An 11,417-nucleotide genomic window follows, 5' to 3' on the forward strand; every position below is an offset into this window, starting at 1 on the left:
AAACATGAGAATCAATAAAATTATAACATTTGTCCTATTTAAGTTAGTGTTACACTAATAAAATCTATTAAATTTGTGGACGGAATTTGACTCTGGTAACTATTTTTTTTTTTGGCATATCTCAAGAAGTGCGAGTTCAATTTTATACTACATAAAGCTAATTATAAATCACTAAAACGATAAGGACTAATTTTTAATTTATCCCTTTTTTCTTTTTTCCCCTTGTAACTTTCATTAAAAGACAGACAACTAGATTTGTATAAAATTTGTGTCTATCATTCATCTTAAAAAAAGAGTCGTGTGACTCGTGTCAATATTCTTAAAGTTGAGTGTTCTTGATTGGGAGTAGGTAGGATTGAAGCATTTGGGCTTTGGGTTTTCTTGGAGCTATGGAAACAGAGCAATCGCTCTGTTTCCATATGACACGAGTCACACGACTCGTGAAAGTCCAAATGAAGCATTTGAACTTTCATTAATAGACAGACAACTAGATTTGTATAAAATTTGTTTCTATCATTCATCTAAAAAAAAGAGTCGTGTGACTCGTGTCAATATTCTTAAAGTTGAGTGTTCTTGATTGGGAGTAGGTAGGATTGAAGCATTTGGGCTTTGGGTTTTCTTGGAGCTATGGAAACAGAGCAATCGCTGGGGAGCTCTCTCCCAGTTCCTTGTGTTCAGGAGCTAGCGAAGGAGACGACGGCGACAGTGCCGCCGCGGTATGTGCGTCCCGATCAGGACCCTCCAAACATATCCGACACCACTTGTTTACCCCAAGTCCCAGTCATCAACATGCAGAAGCTTTTCTCCCCTGAATTTATGGACTCTGAGTTGGAGAAGATGCACTGCGCATGCAAAGAATGGGGTTTCTTCCAGGTCATCCTCTCTTCCCATCTCTTTCTCTAGATTTTTTTATTTTATTTTTTATTTGGATATGTTAATTTTTCCTAAACATAAAATGTTTTTTTTGTTGGAAAATGTTTTCAGTGAAAAATATTTTCTTGATTTTTTGAAAAATATTTTTAGGTGTTTAGCGCGTATGAAAAATTACTATTTTTTTATATATATTTTCATTCCATCATATTAAAATTTAAATTACGAAAATCCCCTGACTCCAGGCCCAATGGTGTCATAACTGGTTCCCAGCATGTCCCGGCCAAGTCCTAATGATGTTCTAACTGGGTCTCAGTTAGGGCTCAGTGGGTTCTGACTAGGTCCAGCGGTGTCCCATTCGGGTCCGGAACAAGTTTCGATAGATCTTGGTTGAGTCTTGACAGGTTCCAACCGGGTCATGATAGGGTTTCGACTGGGTCCTGGCAGGGTACTAATTTGGTCCTAACCAGATCCCAGCGGTGTTCCGGGGACGTCCTAGTCGGGTCCTTATGATGGCCTAGTCGAGTCCTGGTGGTGTTTCGGCGTTGACTTTCTCTCTCATATAAAACTATATAGATATATGTTATCTCTTTTTATGTAAAAATTGGAAATGTTTTTGTAGTTAATAAATCATGGGGTGAAAGCTTCATTGTTGGAGAAGGTGAAATTAGAAATTCAAGAATTTTTCAAGCTGCCGATGGAAGAAAAGAAGACATACTGGCAAGAACCAGGACATTTGGAGGGTTTTGGACAGGCCTTTGTTGTGTCCGAGGAGCAAAAGCTTGATTGGGGAGACATGTTCTACATGGTCACTCTCCCAACCTCTTTGAGGAAGCCCCATTTGTTCCCAAAGCTCCCCCTTCCATTTAGGTCCTCTCTCTCTCTCTCTCTCTTTCTCTCTCTCTCTCTGAAAAATATGAGAGTAGGTTGTTTAATTAATCTTCACATGCAGAGATAACTTAGAAGCTTACTCAGCAGAGCTTAAAAGCCTTGCCATGAAAATCATTGAATTTATGGCGAAAGCTCTTAGAATGGACTATAATGACATGAAGAACCTGTTTGAAGATGGGAAGCAGGCATTTAGGATGAACTACTACCCTCCATGTCCACAGCCAGACCTTGTGATTGGCCTCAACCCTCACTCTGATTCTGTCGGCCTAACAATCCTCCTCCAACTCAATGAAATGGAAGGCCTCCAAATAAGAAAAGATGGGATGTGGATTCCTGTTAAACCCCTCTCTAATGCTTTTATTGTCAACATTGGAGACATTTTGGAGGTATATAATTAAATCTCTTTGGAGTAACTTCACTTTACACCCCTGAATTACCACGTGATTTGACATACCCCGAACTTTGAAACCTCTTAATTTGGACTCCTGAACTTTCAATTGCAGTCAATTTACTCTCCTTCGTCAATTTTTGCCGTTAAAACCCCTAAAAAAACAAAATTACCCTTCAATTTTATTTTTATTAAAAACAAATTTTGAAAAGAAGGATCACAATGTGGCCCAACCGTGGGTCACCTTGTGATTTTTTTTTTTTAATAATATATATATTTTTTAATTTTTAATTTGAAATTAAGGGTAAATTTGAAATTTTATAAAAAAGTTAACGGTATAAATGTCATTGTCTCACTTTTAACGTTTAAAATCTGACGGAATGGTTCAAATTGACTGCAATTGAAAGTTCAGGGGTATGTCAAATTGTGTTGTAGTTCAGGAGTTTAGAGTGAATTTACCCCAATCTCTTTTTTATGTGCTTTCTAGAATCAAACATATGCTTAACTTGTTCTTATGTGTTTTCCATGCATGTTTTTTGCAGATTGTGACCAATGGAATATACCGTAGCATTGAGCATCGGGCTACTGTTAACTCAGTAAAGGAAAGGCTCTCCATGGCTACATTTTACAACCCCAGACTGGAAGGAGATATGGGTCCAGCACCAAGCCTTATTACTCCAGAATCACCGGCATTGTTCAAAAGAATAGGAGTTGCAGATTACTTCAAGGGACTTTTCTCTCGTAAACTTGATGGGAAATCATACATTGATGTCATGAGGATCCAGAATGAGGAACAGAAAGGTTCTTGAGACTTAATCTTCCATATTGAATAACTCAATGACTACAATAAATACTATGAAAGCTTTAGTGTAATATGCATGAGTGCCAGGTTCAATCTGGTTTGATCATATGCAAGCCAGATTTAAATAAAAACATATTCATGATAAAATGGTTTTTTTTTTTTTTTTTTCCAAATAAAAACACATTCAGCCTACTTAAAGGATAGAAAACATGAAGGAATCTCATAATTTTTACTTGAGCTCATCCAGATACTGAGAGACTCCTTTAAGTGAAAGAGAAAGGTTTATAAAGAGAGAAGAAAAAATACTCATGGAAGGATGTTGCTATTTGTAACAACTCCTTTAATAAGCAATGATGAAGTCGCCCAATAAGCTATACATACTTAATAACATCTCGGGATAAACATCTATATTTTCAACTTTTACATTGTTACAATGCATAACAAAAGAATAGCTATAAAAAAATGTTATATCTGACATAATGCCATAGATACATCACAAATGTTGATAAACATATCTAAGATGAGGTACAAATGGAGATAGACTAATACGCACTAGTCAAATACAAAAGTATGTGGCATTTCACGGCAATCGTAGTAGCCCGGGCACGAGGCCACTGTATCCTCGTCAACATTATCATCACCTGCAACCACAACATTATTTATGCAATTGGGGAGTTATGACGTTTGCCCAGGCGCATTACTGACTTGTCACAATGAGCTGACTTTTTGTTTTCTATCATGAATTTACAATAACAGCTACACTTGGTTTTACAATATTTGTAAAACAGTTTGCAGCGGATGAAGTAAACATTATAGTTATGAAAACCTTCGAAACATATTATTTAGCTATGAATGTATGTGCATGCTTCAAACTCACGCTCAAAAACCTACAAATACAAACCCATCTAAAACATATCACATCTATATATACATCGTATAGCTCAGCTACACCCATATACTTTTAACCTGAAACCTTAGGCGAAATACAATTACATAAGCATATCTAAGCCAACGAGAAACTATAAAACATCATATGCAAGAAGTTGTAAAGATACAATTACAGTGGTCTTCTAGAATGACCATGTTTGCTAACAGGTCCGAACACCACAAGAACATATACTCTAATACTCCCTTGAATGTATCGTGTTCGGATATCAGTTGTTGAACTTGTCTCCTTTAAGCAAATACTCTTTACCATCTTCAACAGTAATTTAATTTGTTAACCTCAGTACATATAATAGAATGAAATTGACTTTGCTACCTTACCATAACACAGGTTAAGGTGTTGTATTTATAAGAAGATGATTACAAGAGTTTGAGTTTGATAGAAACTCAACTTCATGAGATATATCAAAATACAAAGTGATTATCTTATCTATATATAAAAGTTTAAAATTACAAGATCACAAGATAACTATCTATCCTTATCTGGTTGTTTATCTTCATCATCACTTGATATGTGAGCAGGTTTGAATTGGTCTCTAACACGCCCCCTCAAGCTTAGCGGTATAGGAAGAACGTTAAGCTTGGTACGAAGAGAGCCAAACCGGGAGGATGAGAGAGGCTTGGTGAAGATGTCCGCAAGTTGATCTTTGCTAGAGATGAATTTAATGGAGAGTCGATTCTTTGCAACTAGGTCACGGACAAAATGGAAATCAATTTCCACATGTTTTGTCCGTGCATGAAACACAGGATTTACGGAAAGATATGTAGCCCCAATATTGTCACACCATAAGGTTGGAGGTTGAGAAAACTTTAGGCCAATTTCGGAGCACAAAGACATTAGCCATGAAATTTCCACAGCAGTGTTTGCTAATGCTTTATACTCGGCCTCGGTGCTTGATCTAGCAACTGTGTTTTGTTTGCGACAACTCCAAGAAATTAAATTGTTGCCAATGAAAATGCAATAACCACCTGTGGATCGTCGGTCATCTTGTCTACCTGCCCAATCGGCATCAGTGAATGCTTGAATGCTAGATGTGGATGATTTCTGGAACATAAGGCCATGCTGGATTGTGTGCTTTAAATATCGTAAGAGCCGTTTTACAGATTGCCAATGTGTAGCTGTAGGTTTGTGCATGAATTGCGCAAGTTTGTTGACACAAAACGAGATGTCTGGACGTGTGATGCAGAGATATTGTAGAGCTCCAACTGTACTTCTATAAAGAGTTGGGTTAGAAAATAATTCACCTTCAAATGCCGAAAGATGAGTAGATGTAGCCATTGGGAAGGTGACCGGTTTAGCCTCAACCATTTTTGTGCGTTTGAGGATGTCCATTATGTATCGTTGTTGTGATAAAATGACCCCATGAGCACACGGCAGTACTTCAATGCCTAAGAAAAAATTTAATGGACCCAAATCCTTGACAGCAAAGTCACTGTGTAGTGCTGTGAGCAAGGATTGAATTGCACTAGAACTGGAGCAAGTGATTAGTATATTATCCACATAAATTAAGACTAGCATAATATATTCAGAAGTTTGATGAATGAAGAGAGAAGTATCAGATTGGGAGCTATGAAAACCCAATGTAAGCAACTTGGAACTTAATCTTGAAAACCATGCCCGAGGGGCATGTTTAAGGCCATAGAGTGCCTTTTTTAGTTTGCAAATGTGTGTAGGATGTTGCGGGTGAGCAAAACCCGGAGGCTGGGTCATGTAGACTACTTCGGATATGGTGCCATGGAGGAAGGCATTTTGAATATCAATCTGATGAATATGCCATCCATGTGAAATAGCTAGAGATAGTGCAAGTCGTACCATTGTAAGTTTAACCACAAGGCTGTATTCTCACCATAGTCGATGCCGGATTGTTGATGGAATCCTTTTGCAACTAAGCGAGCTTTGTAGCGGTCAATAGAGCCATCCGCTTTCCTCCTCAACCGAAATACCCATTTGCAGCCAATAACATTGGAAGATGCGGAATGGGAAACTAAAGTCCAAGTTTGATTTTTTAACAATGCATCAAATTCAATGTTCATAGCTTGCCTCCAATTTTGATCTTTCATGGCTGATGTGTAGCATGTGGGTTCTATGGTTTGGGGAGTAGATTCGGCAATAAGGGCTTTTGGTAAAGGGTATCGGATGGTGCCATCATGAAACTGTTTGGGTTTGGTTATATTGTTCTTTGAACGTGTGATCATGTGGTGAGGTGTAGGAGATGAGGTGGGGGATGCTGCATCAGATGTATGTATAGAAGATAATAAAGGAGAATTTGAAAATGAGTTTGCCGTATTACTTGGTGGAGTTACGGGTTGGGACGAAGATTCGGTTGATGTGGGCAGAATGCAGGGTGTCTCATTGTCTCTTGAGGAGCAAGAAAACTTGAAGGGGAAAACGGCAATTGCTTGGCTTTGGAGCTGAGACAAGTCGAACATAGGACTAAGTCCTTATTGGAAGAAACTGGAAGCTGGAAAAATGAGAGCACTCTACGAACCACCTTGAAGGCAGGGTGACCAAGCCGTGAGTGCCATTGAGGAAAAGAAACACGTTCACCAACCAAAGCAAAAGGAGGCGATTTATTTGCTGAAAGGGGAAATTGGTAGAGTCAATGACTATTCGGGCCTCGAAGTAGCACCTTCTTCGAACGTCGATCCTTCAAAAGAAAATAAGAGGGATGGAATTCAAAAAGGATGTTAGTGTCTTTGGTGAAACGGTGAACATATAAAAGGTTCTTGGCAATTTTTGGAACATGCAGCACATTGAATAAATCAAAATTAAAGGGAGGGGAAGAGAGACGGGTTTGTCCAATGTGTTCAATGGATAACCCTGTACCATTTCCAATCTTGATCTGTTCAGATCCAGTGAACTCCTCAGCCTTGATGTTGAGGTTTTGCAGATCTGATGTTAAGTGGTGGGTTGCTCCAGAATCCGGATACCATGTAAGACTGGTGTTTTGAGACGGATCAGAGTAGTATGCATGGGGCTGTGCAACAAACTCACGGGGAAAAGCTTCATTGAACCGGTTATAGCAATCAAAGGCGATGTGGCCAGGGCGGTTGCATACCTGGCAGATTGGACGTGAAGATGATGTATAGTTTTGATGAGGACCACGACTGGAGTTTGCATAAGAACCATGCCCCCTGCCCTGTTTTGTTTTGGAGAAGCTAGAATGAAACCCACGCCCAGATGGGTGATTGGCAGAAGAGGGGTTTCGCCCACCTCTGTGGCCACGGTGGAAGGATCCACGAGATGCATAGTTGGCGCCTACGATAGAGAGATCCAGGGCAGAATTGTGCTGCTATAACCTTGATTCATGGGAGAGCAAGTGGCCATATAATTCTTCGACGGAGAAAGGTTCCACGCGGGTAGTGGCTGAGGTGACGAATGTGTCAAATTCTGGACCCAATCCGGCAAGGAGAAAAGATGCACTCTCAAAGGCGTTGAGAGGCTGATCCACGGCAGCAAGTGAATCTGTGAGGGTTTTAAATTTCTGGTAGTAGTCTGCAATTGTGGAATTACCCTTTTTGAGCGTGGCCAGTTGGTAATGCACCTGCATGGTGCGTGCACGGGAACGAGACGTGAAAAGGGTCTCCAAGGTTTTCCAGGCAAATCTGGATGTTTGGCATCGTGCAACATGAGAAATCATGTTTTCGGATAGGGCTGTGGTGATGGCGCCTAGGATAATCTGATCTTGCATATTCCAATACAAGTATGCTGGATTTAATGAGGTAGTAGTGACACCATCTGCATCAGTGACATCAATGTTGGGTTCTGGTTTAGGAATAGTGCCATCCACATATCCAAACAGATTTCCACTGCGGAGATGTGGAACAATCTGAGGAAGCCAGAGAGAATAATTTTCACTGGTAAGCTTGATGGGGTTGAAGTTGGAAAAGGTAACAAGCGCAGGAGTTTGGGGTTGGTTGGGAACAATAGCAGCCATGAGGAAAATAATTTGGATTGGAAAGGGGCGTAAGTCAGATTAGCTTTGATACCATATAATAGAATGAAATTGACTTTGCTACCTTACCATAACACAGGTTAAGGTGTTGTATTTATAAGAAGATGATTACAAGAGTTTGAGTTTGATAGAAACTCAACTTCATGAGATATATCAAAATACAGAGTGATTATCTTATCTATATATGAAAGTTTAAAATTACAAGATCACAAGATAACTACTATACTTATCAGGTTGTTTATCTTCATCATCACTTGATATGTGAGCAGGTTTGAATTGGTCTCTAACAGTACACAACTACCTAATCTCCAAATAAATAAAGTGAAAGTTTTGGACACTCAATTTAATGAGCCAACACAAAACCTAACCCAATGAATATTCGTTAGCATCGACCATGTCTTAGCCTAATAAATGGGAGAAAGAGATACACAATTTTTTTCTTTTTTTGAAAAAATTTCAGTCTCATTGAAGAAGGATCATGAGCATAACGCTCTTATATCACAGAGCAAAAAGCTTTGAAAAATCATAACCGAAGCTACGAGGTTACAAATCATAGATGCTTACATAAAAATCAAACATTCAAAACCTATGTATGACATCAATATCCGCTAACCTATAACTACTTTTCAGTTGTAACATCATATCTGTTCTAAACAGACTCAACTCAATGCATAGGTAGATCATCTTTCTCGCTCTGAAAACAGATCACATCCACAATCCAAACAGATCACAATCCTTATTCAAACTGAAAAATGCTATGCCGACTTCAAAACTTGTTTATTACAATTTATGCGGAATTAATACTATGAAGTAATAAACAATTCAATCACCCAAAATATATAAAGCAATAAAGAGGCAGACACGTATATTTTGGTTACGAAGAGAAAACCTTTTAGAAACCGATCTAAAAGTAAAACCTCTCCGGGGCAGCCAAATCCAGAAAATCACTATCAAAAGATTATCCAGAGATTACAGACACTATGAACACTTACAACCCTTTGCAAGACCTTGGCTCTGTAAGATCGACAAGTCTACAACTTGTCTCCTTGCTCACAATCTTCTTCAATGTGATTCTCCTTTACCGGACCCTTTCGATAGACTTCTCAACTATAGATTTATCAAAAGAATTACTAAAACTCTAAGAGATTCAATTTAACGCTCACCACATATGATCTTTCTTAGCACAACCTTCGAAGAACTCTCAGGGGCGAAAATTTGTGACTCTCTCTTCTATAATGATGTATATATATCAGTACATCAAACTCTAGACCTGTGCCTACTAAAAACACGTTTTTGGGCATAATAGGTATGGGGTGTCCGGACAGGTTAATGGGCTGTCCGGACAGGGCCTTGCGAAGCAAAAATAGAGTTTCTGGAAAGCCTATCCGGACAGCCTAGCACCGTGTCTGGACATGGCCTGTAGTGGGGAAAAACAGCATTCTGGAAATGATGTCCAATCTTGATCAACAGCTCCGATTGATGGACGTTTGTGGTCCGATTGAGCTAAAATTTTGCAGAGACGTTCATGACACATGAATCTACATTATGAACGGTGAAGATTGGATTCTAAGCATTCTATATTAGTGTTTGAGCCTATAAACAGTAACTTCTGCATTTTGGAACTGAATTAAACCAATATAAGAACTAACACAAACAAAAATACAGACAACAAAAACAGAGAAAACCCAGCCCCAACAATCATAAAAGCACAGATCTGCTCCTGAGAAGACTAGATCTACTCCTCATCGACCCAAAACGGTCGGAAAACTACATCATTTTCCTCGTAGATCACTCATGAGAGTAGATTTAAAGAGAAAACTATTATTCAAAACAAACAAAACAAGCAACACAGCCAGCAAATCAGCAGCGACCGGAGTGGAGGAGATGATGAGTACTGGCCAGTGTTGGCACGTGGTGGAGCGGATGGAGGAGAAGAGAGGCGTAGCACCTTAGAGGGCGGGTGGTAGTGGCTGGAGTTGCTGATTTCTGGCCAAAAAACACCTACAAAAACAAAGAAAACCAAGAAAAAATGAGTAGAAGGGGAGGGAGATTAGTAGGACTGGCAATTTTGACACGACCCAACAACCTGACGCGAACACGACACGAAATAAGCCGGTTTGGGTTTACATTAAATGGGTTTGGGTCATAAATGGGTCGACCCGTTTATGAGTGTCTGGCGGGTCGTGTCACGGGTGACCCGCTAGACCCGTTTGTGTGTGTGTGTGTGTGTGTGTGTGTGTTTTTTTTACTTTTATCCTAAAAGAAAAAGTGAAAAACGCATACACAGCCTCGCTTCCTCCAGATCCATAAATCAGAATCTTCCAGACCCTCTCGACTTCACTCCTCAGTCCTCACACAGCCACGGCCCACGCCCACGCCACGCCACCGCCGCTCCTCCACTGCTGCTCTCTCTCTTCGGCTGATGTCGCATCCCGTATGGTTGTTGTTCACTTGTTTCAGTTTGCACAGTATGTTGTATTTTTGGGCTGAGCAATTAGTTTAGGCAGAAATGCATTGATCCTTTCTTTATGTGCGTGTGTGTGGGTTTGTCAGTTTGTGATTGCATTGGATTACTATGGTTTCATGTGTTACTGTTATGCACTCCTGTACAATGGTTTGATTTTCTCCTTGAATGGAATTTTATATGAAACAGAGTGCTGCTTCTCTGTATTTGAACAAACCAAATATTTGGAATTTTAGAAGTTTCATTAATGAAAATGAAGTACAAGAGAGAAAGAGAGAGAATCATCAAAAAAAGCTTCTCTGTATTTGAACAAACCAAATATTTGGAATTTTAGAAGTTTCATTAATGAAAATGAAGTACAAGAGAGAAAGAGAGAGAATCATCAAAAAATTTTTTTAAAAATTTAGTTAAACGGGTCATGTCGGGTCGGGTCAACCCGGCACGACCCATTATTTTAAACGGGTCTCATGGGTCGTGTCGGGTGACCTGTGAAAATACCCGTGTCGTGTCGTGTCGTGTCGGAGGGTTCGACCCGTTTATTAAACGGATCGTATTTGAGTATTGCTTAAACGAGTCGCGGGTACTCGCGAGTCGTAAACGGGTCAACCTACGAACCCGTTTTGCCGGCCCTAGAGATTAGGAAGGGGGAGAGGAGGAGGGAGCTTGGACGCCTAGCCTGTCTTTTATCTCTCTCTGTTTATTTTTTAGATACCCAAATTTGATATTGCTCAAAATCCAAATATTCCTCATACATGCCAAGGACACATAAATATTTTCAAAACCCACCAATGCACGGGTTAGACTTACACGTATATATATAAAAGCTATTCTCTATATATTGTAGCACACGACACAGATAACGACAAGCCAGCTACCAAATTTCATTCTCCATCTCATTTTTTCATCCATTTTTTTTATTATGATCGGGTAAATTTATTATTGTATTTGTTTAGATAAATACAAATTTCATGATCACTAAAAAGTGAAAAATACATAATAAAATAATAATACAATCACACAAGACACTAAGATTTAAGTGGACACTAAGATTTAAGTGATTCGGCTTAACAAGCCTATATCCATTAACAGAAACAATTTAAA

General features: G+C 39.3%; 1 protein-coding gene across 1 annotated transcript; it reads left to right on the forward strand.

Moving 5' to 3' along the window:
* Window positions 1-627: 627 nt before the first annotated feature.
* On the forward strand, window positions 628-2,958 carry LOC132172316 (protein SRG1-like). The gene is made up of 4 exons (XM_059583792.1): window positions 628-873; window positions 1,493-1,740; window positions 1,823-2,147; window positions 2,692-2,958. The coding sequence occupies exons 1-4, from the start codon at window positions 628-630 to the stop codon at window positions 2,956-2,958; spliced, it is 1,086 nt and encodes a 361-aa protein (XP_059439775.1).
* The last annotated feature ends 8,459 nt before the right edge of the window (window positions 2,959-11,417 follow it).

The sequence above is a fragment of the Corylus avellana genome, chromosome ca2 (assembly GCF_901000735.1).
Source record: "Corylus avellana chromosome ca2, CavTom2PMs-1.0".
Classification (NCBI taxonomy): domain Eukaryota; kingdom Viridiplantae; phylum Streptophyta; class Magnoliopsida; order Fagales; family Betulaceae; genus Corylus; species Corylus avellana.

Coding starts and splice junctions, on each gene's coding strand:
- LOC132172316 (XM_059583792.1), top strand. CDS start 628: ATGGAAACAGAGCAATCGCTGGGGAGCTCTCTCCCAGTTCCTTGTGTT. Junction 1,741..1,822: donor AAGCTCCCCCTTCCATTTAG/GTCCTCTCTCTC, acceptor CTTCACATGCAG/AGATAACTTAGAAGCTTACT. Junction 2,148..2,691: donor ACATTGGAGACATTTTGGAG/GTATATAATTAA, acceptor TGTTTTTTGCAG/ATTGTGACCAATGGAATATA.